General features: G+C 40.8%; 1 protein-coding gene across 1 annotated transcript; it reads right to left on the bottom strand.

Annotated features, from left to right (window-relative positions):
- Positions 1–665: 665 nt before the first annotated feature.
- Positions 666–11266, bottom strand: LOC115366494 (calcium/calmodulin-dependent protein kinase cmkA-like). The gene is made up of 10 exons (XM_030061973.1): positions 11232–11266; positions 10671–10803; positions 10074–10170; positions 5132–5226; positions 4730–4813; positions 4374–4435; positions 4174–4269; positions 3063–3117; positions 2614–2802; positions 666–2435 (listed from the first exon to the last, which is right to left on the bottom strand). The coding sequence occupies exons 2-10, from the start codon at positions 10791–10793 to the stop codon at positions 1500–1502; spliced, it is 1737 nt and encodes a 578-aa protein (XP_029917833.1). The 5' UTR covers positions 10794–10803; positions 11232–11266; the 3' UTR covers positions 666–1499.
- Positions 11267–18497: the final 7231 nt, after the last annotated feature.

The raw sequence follows: 18497 nt of genomic DNA, 5'->3' as shown, positions 1-18497 counted from the left end.
AAATTTTGATCAGGAGTGTATCTGTAGAAGTTATATGAATTTGACCCTGCCATGTACTGTTTTTGTGGTCCACATGCAGAAACAGCAGGACAGAACTTTATAATGCTTGCACTAGTGCATGTGCCATAGCCCTCTAGATTCATGGTGAGGGATATATAAAAACACTGGTGTGGACACCACCTGATGCCAACAACTATGGGCACTATGGAGAATGTAAACATGACTGCCTTCATTTTAACATACACAGACCCCCAAAAACAGCACAGACCCTCCAACACAGCACATACTACTGTGAGTAGCTAACTCTGATGGGCTCTCTGCTCTCTAGTGTTCACTAAATCTGATTTGATGAAGAGAAAGCATGAATGCATGGGTTTCTAAATGGATGCAGAGATAATAAGCAGCATATGGTCGTCTATCTGACTGACTTCTGCATTAACTTCTATGATACTGAATGTGGATGGGCCATGGCTTCACCTGCAGCCAACTGTTGATCATGGCTACAATTTTCCATCTTTGTTTGGTCATAAAAATGTGACAGGCCATTAATTCTTCACCAGTACTTTACTGCAAAATTGTAATAAAGAGGACTACAAGCCTGAATGTACTGAAATGAATAATCATTATTTTAATGATGTAGATCATACATGAAGTGTTGACCAATATAAAACATGAAACTCATATACTTCATGACATGCTAACTACAGAAAGGTACTAACTGTATAATGATTCACTGTGAAATGATAACTAAGAATGACTACATTGTTGGTTAACACAGTTCCATTTCAGTTCATTATTCAGACATTTATTGTGAAATATGCATCTTGACTTAATATTATGCATCTTGACTTGACATTACATTGAACAATATTATATGCATTTTTTTTAACAGTAAAATGTCCCTTATCATCACTGTGGCTCTCCTCTGCCCACCACTCCTTCACTGCTTCAACTTCATTCAAAGAGTCTCTGAAACCACACATCGTGCAGATAAACATCCAAATTTCAGATCAGTCGCATGAGTGCCTGCTGCTGCTATCAGCATTGCGGTGACAGAAAAAGTTCATTCAAAAGAGCTTACCTTGTTGCTTAAGGCTTTACCATTTTTTTTTTTTTTTTTAAATTGGAGGTCAGACACAAAATAATCCAAGTAATCCAACAAGAGCTTTGTGAAATGCAGCCCTCATTTCCATCCCAAAAATGATAGGTGATCTACTGTGTACGTGGATGCAGGACTGATGGACCTTGAACAAACAGAGTTTCACCTCTCAATACCCTCTACTGATCAGAAATCAGTTTGTGTAGCTTTAAATCCATCTTTAAATGTTGTTTTCTTAAACATGTATTTTAATGCAAATAAGCACCCACGATCAGATATGCATATATTTCCCTCAAAGTGTCAGAGCACAGGGATAGCCAGAGGCAGTAAAGAGTCAACAGGGTGCATGCTGGCTATTGCTGAAATGAAACCTGTGATCTGCCAGGTGCAGGAGGCCTCTCTAGTCTTCTGGTGATGGTAGTGATGGAATACCTGAGACAATGAATTCCAGGTCATCTAAGACTTGCTGCAATTCCTCTGCAGTCTGCCTGACTGATAGGACAAATTTCATGATTTCAGATTTGACTGTATCAGCCTTTGAGGTGGGCTGGGCCTTTTGCTCTGTTGTAGATTTTTCAGTATTGGGTACCAGTGGAGCTTTGTCAGACTTGGGCTCTAATACCGTGGTGTCATTCTCAGGCATTGTCTCAGAGCAGGCTCGGTCTGTTGCGATTGCTGCCTCTGCTGCCTTTGCCTGTCTGATGTTGTGGATCTCCTTAGCATCCATGGCAATGAAGAAGAGATCTACTGCCACAAATAAACCAGCGAGCACACCTCCCGCTACCTCTGCTACACGAACTGCCCTGGCTGCCTGTGCTGCCATCTTGCCAACATTTATCACTTTAATCAATCTGACCAGTTCAGTTATGCCAGCAAGACCTTTCCCCAACCTGATGCTACTTGTCACATTTTCTAGAGTGGCACTGCTGCCCTTCAAGAGAGTTGAGTCACATATTGTACTGAGCAACTCTAATCCCTCACTGATCTCCTGGACCCACATGACCACAGCTTCAATTTTCTCCTGAAACTCTTTGATGATCCTTCGGACAGCTTTACGATCAGAGGATTGGTTAACTATATTAGTGATATTTGAGACACCAGCGGTGAGCCCACCAGCTGCTGCCACCCCTACACCAACCCCAGTGACCACAAGGGAGGCTCCAAAAGTGAAGGGAGTCAAAATCAGGCCCACTATGGATGTAATCCCCCCTGCTGCACCAATCACTCCCCCTGTCAGACTGCCAATGGTGGTTCCCTGGTGCACTCGCTCCAAACCGTCTGCCACAGTTCTCAGCTTGTCCAAGTTGGTCTGAAGTTCCCTCACAGTTTCTTTGCTCTGTCCAAGAAACACAGAAAGAGATAATGGACAAAGGTTGACAAAAGAATAAGTAGATTTCGGAAAATGCCTAATTTTTTCAGCTGTGAGTTGAGTGACGGAGCTGTGTATTAGGTACCTAGGATGTACAGTATGTGAGATGTGTGTGTTAGGCCATGAAAAATGAAAAATGCCAAACCTTTGTTGAGAGAAAGCTGATCATAAAGGGTCTTCCCAGAATCTCTCTGGCTGTTGGTCTCAAGTTAGGGTCTTTACTGAAAATGTCACTCAGAAGTCCACGAAGCTCAGGTGAGTAGCGCTCTGGTAGAGACAGGTAAGAACCACTCAGTATCTTGGAGATGAGCTTGTTTGTGGTCTCTGCTGAAAACTGAAGGAAAGCTGAGCATTACTGAAAGTACACAAAGGACAAAAAAACAAAGACATCATCAAGACCAAGGATGGTCAAAACAGACCACCAAGTGGATGACAACAATACACACACACACACACACACACACACACACACACACAGACACACACACACACACACAGACACACACACACACACAGACACACAGACACACACACACATACAGACAAATTAGGTCCCTTCTAGAGCCATGAGTCCTACAACTGGGAAATACTTACTGCTAACTTCAGAGTACACAACTCGTACAGGATGCATCCCATGGACCAAATGTCACTGCAAACAAAGCAGGTGTCATTATCTCTGTGTCACTGTAGTTATTCAGTTTCTGCTTGCAGGTTAAAAACACATTTTTAAGAAGTCAGAAGTACAGCACCTACAAGTCAACCTTGCAGTAATATAGAAGGCCAAATTTTCAGATAAGCAGCAATGCTTTTTTTTTTCAAAGTGTTAAGATTACAAAGGGTCAAAAACATCAAGCATGACATAAATCTATTCAGCGAATGTATGACAATCGCCAAAACAACACTGTTTTGAATTGGAAATAGTTCTATTTTGATAATGATACAAATTTGTTCATAATATTAAAACCTCATATTTTGTAACTGTTATGATCAATGGCAGAAAAAAGGAAAACAAGAACTTCTGAGTCTCTTTATTCACTTTTCTTCACAAATGTTTAAATAGCAGTTTCAAAGTAACATATTAATCAAGGAGATTAAATCAATTTCAGTATGTCCAAAACACCCAGGTGAGTAGCGCTCTGGGAGAGATGGGCAAGAACCACACAGTATCTTGGGGATGAGCTTGATTGGTTCCTCTTATTCTAATGGATCCGGATATTTTGTGCCCCTCTTCAGTGTAAGAGTCTCCACTGTCTCAAAAACCTTAAAGTCATCTAATGTGACACATTTTCCAGTCCTGGGACAGTTATCGAAAATTAAATGTTACAAAAATGAATAATTGTCACTGTATGTTCTTGATGAAGTTTTTAACATCAAGCTTGATTTGCTGTTAGATTAATGTACATCTGAATGGATAAATACTGAAATGGCATATTGCCTAGAAAGTTGAGAGTTGAGACATTCAAGTCAGTAAATCAGTTCAATATAACATTTTAGCATAGACACTGATGACTGATAGTACAGTGATAGTACAATGAGAGATGTACAAATAAACAACATGTTGTGGAATAAGTGAATGTGATTGATTGGAAACAAAAAGTAATTTCTCAATCAGCCAAAGCAGAATGATGCTTGGTAACTTTCCAAAGCAGCAGCTCGAAGACACAAATTTAGTTTCATTCTTTATTTCAAAAGCAAAGCTCTTTACCTTTTTGAGTTGTAATCACCGAAAGTTTCTGGTGCTAAATAACTTACAGCTCCTTTGTCTGAAGAATTTGAATTGGTGGCTGATGGAGAGGTTGAACTGTGTGAACAAAAATACGTTAACAGGACAACAAACTGTTAGTTACTGTATCTCTGATACACAGTGTATATTTAAAATATAGTTCTGTTAGCAGGGTACAGTACTTTTCACCAACTCTCCCAAATCCACCCAGGCGCACTGTTCCAAATTCTGTGAGGAAGACCGACTAGAAAAAAAAGAAAAGTCATAGTCTGAAATGCCCAGTTTATGAAACACTGGTAAATAATCCACTTTGGGCTTGCAAGTTAATTAATGCTTAAGTAAAGAATAATAAAGCAGTAAACAACTAAGTATTATTATTTTACTTTTTTCATATTTTTTTTCATATACATAACATTTCTTATTTAAAACCAAATTAAACGTGTATATTTTTTCTTCCATACCTGTAATTAAATGCCAGTAAAATGCCAAATGCAAATGAAGAAATACAGTTGACCATCACTGTGAATGTGTACAGTACCTCTGGCTTCAAGTCCTTGTGAAGCAGCTGTTTATCATGAATGTACTTCAAGGCCACACAGATCTGAACAATCCAGTTCAATATCTGTCATAAAAGGAAGAGTGAAATGCCAAAACTGAAAAACAATGACACGGGACAACAGCAGCACTAACTATGAGCTCAATACCAAACATAGAATTGGATGAACACCTCTATTACTGTGACAAAAAGAAAACCTGAGCATTATAGGCAGCAGAAAATAAACTTTATGGCAGAACAGCTGGATTGGATTGGATTAGACTGTACAGGTGGAGCTAAGACAGTGGCCACCACCCTCACTTTAAGCCTTTCTGGATAAAAGCTAAAACAGCTAGATATAGGTATGTGTTTACATAAATGCATATGCTGGAATATGTTGGATACCTGTTCCTCCTCAAACGGTTCCCTCTGCTTTTTGATCTTTTCAGCAAGGCTCCCTCCTTGACAGTAGTCCATCACTATGTAGTAAGTGGGTCCATCTATACAAAATGAAAAACAATCTGTGAGCTCATTTAAATATATCACTGTGTATAACTTTCAAAAATAAAACACAATCCAATTTGGAACATTTGCACAGCATTGCATTTGGCTGTCAGATGACTAATCTGAGCCCATAATCCCATTGCTTGTTACTTTCCACTTCAAGTGGCAGAAAAAACAAACAAACAAACAAGCAAACAAACAAAAAAACACTTTCAAGACCTCCGTGTGTCTTTACCAGTTTGAAAAAAAAGTCTTAACATTTATGCAGTTAATTTGTTTTTTCAGCAGAAGAAATGTGGAGAGATCAGCTGATTGTTGTGTCACTTCTATGTAGAGCCATCATGGGTCAGCGTCAGAGAAACTGAATGAGTAGAGCTGGCATGGGCCTTTGAGGGCCTTTGGTTCAAGGCAAATCAGAGTATTTCCAAATGGTTCGCCTTGCCAGGGCAAAACCTGTGGTGATTACACTTCTGTCATGACAAAACAAGCACCTGGCAGTTCGGCTGATCTCTCTGTCGCAGTGTGCACACCTCTCAGCAACAAGAAAGGTTAAGTTAAAGTTAATGCATGAAATTAAAGCTGCTGCGCAGCAATGGTTGGGGCCGGGCGATTTTAGGCAATTCTGAGCAACAAGTGTAGGATTGGAAGATGCCATTCTAATGTGCATTTTGCATCAGCTGAGGTTTGAACTCACAATTTCTGGCATGAAGGACAATGCTCTAACTCACTGAGCTAATTAGCAAGTGACAACACAGTGATATGTTTAAAACTTCTTCTAGCTTATTATGGGAATTATAGCTGCAACAATAAATAAATCAAGCTAAGGCTTGAACTCACGATCTCTGAGACCAAGGTCCATCTTCTATCACACTGAGCTAATTGGCAAATGTCAACTCATTTGAGGATTTACAATTTGACTAAGCCAGTCACATGATAGCAGCCGCCTATGCATGGAAAGGCAGATTTCAAACCACTGTAAAAAAAAATCAGTCATCAAGACAAAAATCTTAAAATATACATCTTGCATCTAAACAGCATGGAGATGTTGGTAATTTGTTTTTAACAATGACTGATTTGCTCCGTAAGTGAAAAACTGACTTTAATTGTAAAGGGTACAAAGGTTTCTTCGGTATCGGGGCTACATTTTGATGAAAATTGCAAAGCTGTAGCACATATGGTTGATTTATTACAAATTTTCAAAGTATTGAAATTTAGAGGCTTGCTGTAGCGCCACCATCAGGACTATTGGCTTGTGTTTGCATCTGAGGTTATCTGGCATGGGACTGGACCAGGGCCAGAGTGGGACTCATTTTCAGCCCTGGAGTTTCATGCCTCAGACCGGCCCACTTTAGATCACGACCTATTATTATTAAAATCCAAAAATATAACGGGTCACTACTATCGTTTGAGCATAGAAAGTGGTTGTATTGGAACTAATGCTTGCTTGTTCGCACACTCTGTTACAAGGGCTCACCTGTTCCTTCCATAGTGACAGGAGCAATCCCCACATCACCACTGGCTCCTGGCTCTGCTTCTGACACCAAATCACATTTTTGAAATTGTCATAATTCTCAGCACAAATCTTCCCTTTTTACAAAGCCTTCTGATCAATTCAGGTCAGTTTCATTAATGTAGTGCTGAATCATCTAGCATCTCAGGACACTTTTCATATAGAGCAGGTCTACACCATACTCTTCATTATATTAATTCTAATAATATTCACTCAATGAGCAATCCTACCTGCCCACTCTGGACTTGTGGGCTCATGGCTGGTGCTTGGTGCTGGATCTTGCTTCTGACTCTGAGGGGCTACAAGACAAAGTTTCCCAGTTATGTGGCGTCGCATCATACTATTATTTAAATTATATAAGGTTATGTTATATGCAGGGACGGTTTTTGCTATGGGCAATGTGGGCAACCGCCCAGGGCGCAATCTACTTGGGGGCGAACGAGTGCCCTCCAAAAAAAAAAAAAAAAAAAAAAAAAAAAAACGAAAGAAAGAAAAGTGCGTCCTCAAAAAAAAAAACAAAACAAACAAACAAACAAAAAAAAAAACAATCGCTAGTTTTCTAGACTACCATATTGACCCGCATAAAAGACGACCCTGATTTTAAGACAACCCCTCTTTTGCAAGACGCTTTTTCGGAAAAATAGGCTACTTTTTATATGGACAAAATCTTGTTTGAATAAAAAAAGACACCGGCCTGCATCAGGCGGGTCGGCCGCGGCACCGGTCGGTATCAGGCGGGCCGGCCGCGGCACCGGCCTGTACCGCCCGGTCAGGTCTGTCGGATCTAACAGGTGAGCGGCCGGCGCCACGGCCGACTGCCGCCGCAGTAGGAGTAGTAACATGGAAGGGCGCAAGCCAGTAATTTCGCCTAGGGCGGCAACATAGGCAGAACCGCCACTGGTTATATGTCACAACACCACACAATTCATTGACTTGATATTTAATTAACTTGAACGGTGGTTTGCAGGCAAAGTTCAACATCTTGCTTTACCCGTTTCATTGTCCTCATTTGTTGTTTCAAACCGTGAGCTCGTTTTAGTGAAAAAGTCGCCAATTTTAGCACATTTGGCTGCGTCTGTTTCCAGAGCTTTCCTCTTTTTAATTCTTGCCTTCTCCGCGCTACCCTTGCTCTTTCTACTTTCCATCTATGAAACACCACTGACCGAGTGCACGGACGTGTTACGTCAGGGTGCGTCTGCAAAAAAAAAAAAAAAAAAAAAATAGGTGATCAACCCACTGCCATGACTGGACTGAACACCGGCCCCCAAAAAATAAAAAATAAAAAAAGTGAACACCGGCCCTCGCGGCCCAAACATCAGACCGGCCCACCGGGAATTATCCCGGTCCTCCCGATTAGCCACTCTGGGCTTGGACTGGACCTTTGTGCAAAATTTGGTGATTTTTCGTGCATGGGAAGTAGGCCTTCCTTGGAAGAAAGAAAGAAAGAAAGAAAGAAAGAAAGAAAGAAAGAAGAAGAAAACGCAGGAATACAAGAGGGTCCTGGCAGCTATAGGCTGCCCGGCCCCTAACTATCTGCAGTCTAGTACAGTTATTTTAAAATGACTGGAAACCAATTCATAGCCTATCTGAATTGGAGGTTAATATTAACTAATTAGATGTGAGCTAAATTCATCCTAACTGGCTGTATTGTTGTAAACAAAGTTATTGAATAATGTTCTGGGAAAGCCACAACAACCTACCAGGTAAGGCTCAATTCCTCCCAAAACCAATTAATTTTTGTATTTTAAATTTATAAATTTATATTTTCACACTTCTTTTATTAATGTTCTTGTGAAAAGAGAACATGTTTCCATTGCATGTGCATCAGTTCTCCTGATGTAACATCAGTTGAACGTGCACAGCTGTTGCATTGGCAAGTGTGTGTGTGTGTGTGTGTGTGTGTGTGTGTGTGTGTGAGAGAGAGAGAGAGAGAGAGAGAGAGAGGGAGGGAGTAGTAATTTTGCTACACTGCCATGTAAGAAGCAGCAAGCCGCCACATCCAGATGGAGCAAACCGATAGCTAACTGTGATCCTGTGAGTGAGTGAGTGAGTGAGTGAGTGAGTGAATGTGAGAGTGAGTTTAATCTACAGTTTACTCTGTGAGTCAGTGGGCTCTAGTTTCCCGGTGCAGCGCTGGGTGGCGCAGGGAGGTAAACCCCCTGCAGAGCTGGTTTCAAGCAGGGCAACCCGAGGCGCGCTCAGTTTGGTAGTTTGGCAGACCGACGTGTGCTGAGATGGGAGTGGCGGCGCAGCAAGGGGGGGTGTCAACAGATTCAGCTTGGCATAGTGACAGTTTCGTGCCAAAAGGCTTCGCCGAAGGTGTGCTGAAAGCTCACCAGCTGAAACCAGGTCTACTGTCAGTGCAGGCGGAGCGCAGCTGGTGTAGTGGAAGTTTGGCTGACCGGCGCACAGTGCGCACACGTCACCAAAACCCCACAGGCAGGTGTCCAGAATGTCAGGCAACAATGCAATAAATACCCACAAAAACCACTATTCAATGCTACTGTCTCAATCAGCACATAAATTTATCTCCATATCGACTGTCCCGTCACAACTGATGTCAGATCAAAGGAGATGGGCACCGTTTGGCATGCGTAATGGAAACCCAACCTGATCACCTGTCAGTCAAACAATGTGTCCAGTATGGTGATGTCTTTTCCAGTCATGGTGTCTGGTGCTGCTCATGTTAACTACCCAGTTCTTCCATATATAAATATTCCACACAAATCAAAAATGTTAAATGCATCAGTTCCTTGCCAGACACTGGGCGTTTACAACAGCGAATGTAAAAGCTTTCATGAACCGGATTTTGTTTTAATCTCTAGTGTGTTGTTGCATCAGTGGATGGATGGATGGGTGGATAGATGGATGGCAGGTAGCTCCAGCAACATTCCAGCAGCCAAGACTGGCCTCATTGTCCTGAGTGTGTGTTGCTGCTGCTCTCTTCCTCCATGTCAACTGTGTAAACTTTCATTACACCTTTGCGCAGCGCATTTAAAGGCGAGGACAGGGGCTCATTTGATTGGTTAAATGTGAATCGGCTGTGTCAAACCCACTCCACGCCTTCTCTCCTCCCTTCCGCCGGTAGGAGGGATGGCGGAGTACTTGCGCCACCGAGAACGGTGTGCCAAACTTGCAAAATCCACCTGGCCACACCCAGTTGGCGAAGCACAGCTGTGCTGCGCCCCCGCCTCGCCCAGTCTGCGAAACTAGAGCCCAGTGAGTGAGTGAATGTGAGAGTGAGTTTAATCTACAGTTTACAGAGGTGCTTTGCATTGAGAAAGGAACTACATATTATGGAAACTTTATATTCCAAATCAATTTAAATCTTACCTTCAAAAGAATTCTCAGTGCTCACAATATGTGGATGTTTTGTTGTCTTGAGGATTTCTATCTCGTTCAGTAAATCTGCCTTAGTTTCCGCGGGTACCTGTCAAAAACACCACTGCTGTAAGAATGGTCTGCCAGAGGCCCATCTCTGAGCACACTGGATCTGCTGGGTCACAGGTTTGAGCCTGTAGCTCCTACAGGAGCCCTGTTGCCTCCCTCTCCATTCCCCGTCCTTGAGGTTATGTCTCTGCTGGTCTCCCTCCACTGGCCCCACATCACACTTAAAACCTGGACGCTTCCATGTAATGACAGCAGCTCCATCCTCTGATCAGTGCTCCAATACTATTCTGCTGTTCTCAGTGCTGTGTGATAATCCGCTCTCCTCAGCAATCAGTTAGCCCTTTGTGTTAAGGCTGAATTCATATAGATATGTTTTTCTGTCTTAAGAGATCAATATCAAGGTGAAACAGATGAACACACTACATGAGCTGAGGTGATAAACCTGATGCACAGTGTGCCCGCACAAAAACAGGGGCTTGGTGTGTGCACATGTTCTCTGGTGCTGACAAAGGTACAATCTGTTACAAACTCAACACTTACCTGTGCCAAACTGATCTTTCTGATCAGAAATGTGTCATCAGTCTTTGTGACTACAACGCCATGCTCTGTTTCTCTTTCAATTTTGTAACCCTTCTTCTCGAGGATGCTCTGTTCACTTCCCATTTTCGTTTGCCTGCAGTGACAGTCCAACACAGAAAAAGTTTTACAATTCTGCATCCCAGTACGGAACGTTTTAGTCTAAACCAGCATGCATCTGTTTTGTGCAAAACTTAATTGTTTCATTAAGCAAATCTCTCAGGCCTGACCACGATTACCAAATAAAAAAATGACAACTTCATGCAGTTACAGTGCACAAAGGAGGAAGGAGCCTCAATGCAAATCAACAGGAAGAGTAGTGGAGCTAACATAGAGCTGAGCTGTACAAAACACCAAAACCCTCATGGCAGTTCCTGCCACAAAATCGCTCAAAATTGGTTTTAAACAAGAGTGATTTAAAAAGCACGATCCGCTACTACAGAGGTAAGATGAAGCGACGTAACAGAAGAGACAGCAGCTGACAGACACGAGGCAGAGAGAGAGGGAGGGAGAGACAACTCATACTTTTCACCCGCAGCTAAAGTCAAACTCAGTCCGCGATGATCCCAACACTGAACTGTCTGCAGTCTGCTAAACAAAACTTGGACCAAAAGATAATGTAAGACAAAGTTCAACTGAGGACAGCTAAGAAACAAACAAACTAACAAAATAAATAAATAAATGAAAGGAAAAAAAAAAAACCGAGACTCACAGTGTCGGTTAGTTTGTTGTCTTGAGCCCCTTTCCTTTAGTCCTTTAGTCCAAAAACTTATACTTCTACTTCTTGACCCGATATAGCCACTACTAAGAAAAATGCAGTAGAAGAGAGGAGATGACAAACAGTCTTAGACAGTAAAGTCCAAGCCTGTTGAGACTGAATGATCCGCTGCGCGGAAAACGAAAGTAAATTCTTGCTCTTATAAACGTGTTCGAGGAAGAGAAAAAAAGTCGCCTGCATGTGGGATAATGTCCAGAAATTATGATAAATTGTAAAGGCCCAGTTGTTGTCTTAATCATTTGGTGCCCCTTGCACTTGCTTGATGTGCTATATAGCTGTTAAAAAAGCAACAAGTAAAATGAAATAAAGCAGTGCCCCCCTGCTTTATATATATATATATATATATATATATATATATATATATATATATATGTATGTATGTGTATATAGATATGTATGTATGTGTATATAGATATGTATGTGTATATATATATATATATATATGTATATATATATATACACATATGTATGTATGTGTATATAGATATGTATGTGTGTGTATATATATATATATATACATATACACATACATATCTATATACACATACATACATATCTATATACACATACATACATATATATATATATATATATATATATACACATATATACATATATATATATACACAACTACTCACAAAAAGTTAGGGATATTTGGCTTTTGGGTCAAATTTATGGAAAATGTAAAAAGTTCACGCTACAGTGATATTAGATCATGAAAGTAGGGCATTTAAGTAGAAGCATACAGTGGTGATTTCCTCATCTCAAACAATTTCTTGAAACAAAAGCTAACAACAGTGGTGGATATACCACAACAAAAAATGTCAGTGTCAATAACTTGTCATGTGCCCTTGAGCATCAATTACAGCTTGACAACGACGTCTCATGCTGTTCACAAGTCGACTTATTGTCTGCTGAGGCATGGCATCCCACTCTTCTTGAAGGGCGGCCCTCAGGACATTGAGGTTCTGGGGTACAGAGCTCCGAGCCTCTACACGGCGACTCAGCTGATCCCATAGGTTTTCTATGGGATTCAGGTCTGAGAAAGTGCAGGCCACTCCATTTGAGGTACCCCAGTCTCCAGCAGCCGTTCCCTAATGATACGACCTCGATGAGCTGGAGCATCAAACACCTGATGTGAATTTTGCCGTTAAACTCCTTGTTAGAGAACAGCAACTTGTGCAAAAAGTACTGAAACATTGAACAGTTGGACATGTGCATTCAAAAGTTTACAGAAGGTCACATTAAGTTCACCTGTAAAGGTTATAATGCATTTTAGGTTCATCCTGAAATTTCACCCGAAAGCCGAATATCCCTAACTTTTTGTGAGTAATGTATATATATATATATATGTATATATATATATATATATATATATATATATACATCCGAAAACACATACGCACACACAAACGTTACTGTATTTCTGTTTTTCTGCTTTTGTGTTGTCCTACTTCCAGGGTGCCTGTCAAGTCCAAGAGAAAGAAGAAAAACTAACCATCGAGACTCTAAGAGAAACAGAAAGTAAAGGACAAAAGTGAAAAATGAAACCACAGTCACTGGAAATGTTTTACTTGTGTCTCCACACAGACATGCACACACACACACACACACACACACACACACACACACACACACACACACACACGTTTTTCTTTTTCTGCTGTGTTGTCCTACTTCCAGGGTGCCTGTCAGGTCAAAGAAGCATGCTTTGGCAATAACAATGCATAAGAAAAACTAACAATAGAGACACTAAGAGAAAGAGAAAGTAAAGAACAAAAGTGAAAAATGAGACTACAGTAACTGGAGACTTTTTACTTGTTCTGTGTCAACACAAACACACATGCACACACACACACACACACACACACACACACACACACACACACGCAGAGAACCACATGTTTTTCTGCTGCTTTGTTGTCCGACTTCAGGGCGCCAGGTATGCTTTGGCAATAACAATGCATAAGAAAAACTAATAATAGAGACACTAACAGAAAGAGAAAGTAAAGAACAAAAGTGAAAAATGAGGCTACAGTAATTGGAAACATGTTCTGTGTCTACACACACACACACACACACACACACACACACACACACACACACACACACACACACACAGAGGTTGGTTTTCTTATACTTGTGGAGACATTGTACTGACTTACATTCATTCTGTCTACAGCATTCCCTAGCCTAACCCTAACCCTTAACCAATAAACCACCTTTTCCATCGTGAGCACCACCCAAAATGTCCTCATAAGAAAAGTGGCATCTCACAAGCCCACACACACACATACACACACACGGTTGCCATGCTCTACCACAGGCCTCATTTTCATTAACTGCACCCTAACCAATGGGACACACATATCACAGTGGCTGCTTGAGACTGATACACCTGAGTGTATTATGACGCCAACAACAGCTGAACCCCCTGAGATCAGCACTCTGGGTAAGGAGCCTGGCACCGTAGTGTCCTGTAGACCCTCCACTCATGCCTTACCCTCCAATCAAACTGTCACCAAAGCAGGCGTCACATTAGTACATACATTAGTAAGTGCTGATTAATTTTGCTGCATTGTTTTTGTTATTGTCAATTTGTTTTCTTCTTTTTTTCTCCTTGTGAACACATCTCTGTGTCTTGTCACAGGAAAAGGGATTATCCTGCGCATAGCTGCTTCTTTGGCAGTGATGTTATTTCTGTTGGTCCTCGTGGTGAGAGCCCACTGTGCTCCGATGACAAAGACAAACAAGAAAGGTCAAGGTCCAAAATAAAGCATTTTCTCATCACTGCATTCACAGTGCTTTGAGGATTGATATTGAACACATGAATTCACTGGTCATCACTGGGCATCTGTAATCATGTCAAACTTACAATAATCCAGTGTATCAGGTCACTGACTGATATCCCTCCCTCCTCTCCACAGACAGTGAAGATGACCAGGATGTGAACTACGTTAATATCAGGATGGCAGAGCATCAGGGGAGACAGAGGGCTCATGTCGGTGATGAGGAGATCAACAGTTCAGTGTTTACAGAGGCTGTGTAGGTCTGAGCTAAATTACATATAAAACAACATCGTAAATATTTTTTAGTTTTAAGAGCATGTATACTCTAAAGCACAATGTGTGGATATAAAATGAGACTGTGCTGACATATTGGCATTGCAACTAATTCTGATCCCATTTTGAAATAATGCACTGTAGAGTTTTATATCCTTTTCAGTAAATATGAGACTTGTTAGTGATGTTGATAAAAGGCTGAATGTTTTTCACTGAAGACACATTTCTCAGCGTTGTCTGTGTAATGACTGTGTCTCTGTGGCTTTGAATAAACCTGGTGGACTCACAGTCAGTATTTGGTAGAGTGAGGTTTCCCTCTCCTGGCTAACAGAGGTATTGTTTTAGTTCAATAATTATTGGATCAACATCTTTTCTTTGACAGCAATCCTTTACATGCTCCTTCATTCAGTTCATAGAGTTCTCTACAGTTCATACAGACATGCTCTCTTTCTTAGGCTGGAGTGTAAATAATCAGGTAACCTGCGTGTTAAATGTGTGATAAAACAAATGTTTGACATTTTCAAATGAAGTGTTAGGTTCATTCTGTTTTTCCAAGGAATAACACAATATCAAAGATGTTTATTGTGCTACAAGAACATTTTCCCAAAACTACTGGTTTTGGCCATCAGATATTCTTTAGAATAAGCTATAATTATGATAGATGTTAATTTATTAATAGCTGCAAAATAATTATTCCTAATAACTGCTGATGATGTTTTAGTAGTTTCAGATAAATATTCAAAAATGTGGTAAAATCATTTCCCTCTGCAAGTGCAGCTGTTCAAGGATGCTAATAAAATAATGCTGAAAAAGGATGAGAAAAAGTGTATAAATCTCAGAATTCTGTATTGTGTGCAAAACCAGGCCATAGTTAAACCAAATAATGTTAGATTATGTTGTCCTGCCTCACAGTCTCTGTGTGAGCCTCCTGCAGCCCACAGTTTAACAACCACAGGGGGTTCCCATTATGCCCCTCCCATTGTCTTTTATTAACTAAAACTGTTTTGGTTATATTTCAGTTGTTTAAATACTATCCCTCTTGTCAACCAAAGCCTTCATTCAGGACCAAAGTTTGGCCAGTGGGTCAAAATGCAGTTATGCTAAACAAAGGCATATGTTTATCATTTACACTGTTGGTGAGCCAACGCATTTTGGATTTAAGCATCAGATGACAGGCCAAGGCTGTCATAATTTGTGGTGTTCACAATATGATCTTATTCTACTGCATATTATTAGTTCTGCTATTAGATAACATGATAATAGATCATTATATGAAATGGTAATATGAACTATCACCATATTACATGAAACCTGTATGAGTACTCTGCAGGTTTCTTATAATATGGTAACAGTTAATTATATGACACCTGCTGATTACTCATACAACTCTTAACTTCCATGCCAATAGACTAGGCTGATGTAATAATCAGAATCAGAATCAGAATCAGCTTTGTTGGCCAAGAATGCATTCACATACAAGGAATTTGACTCCGGTAAACTTTAAACTTTCAGTGCAAACAGAAAGTGACCAGTGCAATTGACAAAAATTAAATAAAAAATAGAAAACACAAGGGGCGAGAAAAAATAAACAAGTAAACAAACAACCACTGTAACAACTATGTACAGGATGATGTGCAGTGATGTGCAATGAAGCAGTGTGTATGGACCTGACACTCTGTGACTATGAAGAGTTCATCAGAGCAACAGCCTCGGGGAAAAATCTGTTTTGTTGGTGGTTCTGTGGTGCGGGTGGTTCTGGCGAACACTGCTCTGTAGCGCTGGCCAGAGGGGAGAAGTTGAAAAAATTTGTGTCCGGGGTGAGAGACCGGTACAAGTTCTTCTTTGTGTCTATCTCCATCCGGGCTTTAAATGCTGCGGAGAGGAGAAGGTGACGCTCTGCTGCTATTTGCATTTGCACTGGTCCAACCTGTTGTTTCCTTGTGTTTTTGTCTGATGTTTAACGCAACACTGCCGCCTAGTTTATCTGTCGGTGTTCATGTTACGTTTTAACTTATTTATTTTACCGGTACCTATTATGCACTTTAATGTGAATGGTGCCTTGTATTGTGAAATGTACTACTGTGGTGAGCTGATGCTTGCTACTTTCCACTTGCTGCTATTTGTGCACTGTGTTTTTTATGTGTTTTTGTCCTTTCAAAGTTTGCTGCAAACCAAATCGCCCTTTTGGGACAATTAATAGAGTGAAGGGAAGTGAAATGAGAGGGGTCTGCAGAGATCCTACTGGCCCTTTTCCTGAATGGAGGGGAGGTTAGTCCCGATAATCCTCTCTGCAGACCCGATTGTCCTTTGTAGTCTGTTCCTGTCCTGTATGGTGGCAGAACCAAACCAGACAGTGATGGAATATTCCATTTACATGTTAGCCTACTTGGCATATTCCCATGTTTCAGCGTACTCCACTCTCTAATGTAATGCGTCTGGTCTGCCGGAAATACAGAAGAAGAAGAAGCTGTTGCTCTATTTCTGTGTTTCCTCCCATCGATATAGTCCATGATATTTAAGTCTTTCATTAGCAGATGTAACTGAATATTCCGGTACGGGGCATTTTCTGATTAAGGTGTTTACATGCACAATATTCCAGTTGGAACAGGCACTTGACAGGAGTCTCTGAGTTTTCTCAGAGACTCCTGTCATGTGCAATTGATTGAAAAGCTGTGCTTCAGCCTTTCAGAGTAGCTCTACTCCTCTTAGCTACTTTGATCTCCTTTGTCAGAGTGTTTCTGGCCTGCTCCTGTAGGCCTCCTCCTTGGCCCGATGTAGCGGACTCGGTTTTGAGGAGAACCAGGGTTTGGTGTTGTTGTATACATGTGCAGAGGGTCTTGGTCTGTACACATGTCCTCACAAAAGCTGATATATGATGTCACAGTGTCAGACAGTTTGTTGAGATCTGTGGTTGCAGCTTCAAAAACACTCCAATCACTACAGTCAAAGTAGGCCTTTAGCTCCAGTGGATGCAATCTAGATTTTGCACTTTTTTTTGCCTTTGCCATCAGGAGGTCATGACAGTGTGGATACCTGACAGAAAATGACACTGAATCCACATTTTTTGCCAAGATTTGGGCTTTTAAAGGCTGTGGTCTTTAACTTTTCATCAGCTGATGAACAGCCTATTTCAGTTTAATGGTTATTTGCAATAAATTGCTTTGCTCAATTTTTTTTTTTTTGTCTCACTCCCATTTCTTCTTTTTACATTTTGAAGCTCTTCTTAGAACCTTCTTAAGATCCAACAGTGCAAAATGTAAATTCTTGCAATTTCTCAACTGGTCTTAAAATTTTGATCAGGAGTGTATCTGTAGAAGTTATTTGAATTTGACCCTGCCATGTACTGTTTTTGTGGTCCACATGCAGAAACAGCAGGACAGAACTTTATAATGCTTGCACTAGTGTATGTGCCATAGCCCACTAGATTCATGGCGAGGGATATATAAAAACACTGGTGTGGACACCACCTGATGCCAACAACTATGGGCACTATGGAGAATGTAAACATGACTGCCTTCATTCTAACATGCACAGACCCCCCAACACAGCACATACTACTGTGAGTAGCTAACTCTGATTGGCTCTCTGCTCTCTAGTGTTCACTAAATCTGATTTGATGAAGAAAAAGCATGAATGCATGGGTATCTAAATGGATGCAGAGATAATAAGCAGCATGTGGTCGTCTATCTGACTGACTTTTGCATTAACTTCTATGATACTGAATGTGGATGGGCCATGGCTTCACCTGCAGCCAACTGTTGATCATGGCTACAATTTTCCATCTTTGTTTGGTCATAAAAATGTGACAGACCATTAATTCTTCACCAGCACTTTACTGCACAATTGTAATAAAGAGGACTACAAGCCTGGATGTATTGAAATGAATAATCATTATTTTAATGATGTAGATCATACATGAAGTGTTGACCAATATAAAACATGAAACTCATA

This window comes from Myripristis murdjan, chromosome 10, assembly GCF_902150065.1.
Source record: "Myripristis murdjan chromosome 10, fMyrMur1.1, whole genome shotgun sequence".
NCBI classification, from domain to species: domain Eukaryota; kingdom Metazoa; phylum Chordata; class Actinopteri; order Holocentriformes; family Holocentridae; genus Myripristis; species Myripristis murdjan.
The sequence above is the reverse complement of the archived record's forward strand: the minus strand, read 5'-3'. Positions and strand labels throughout refer to the sequence as shown.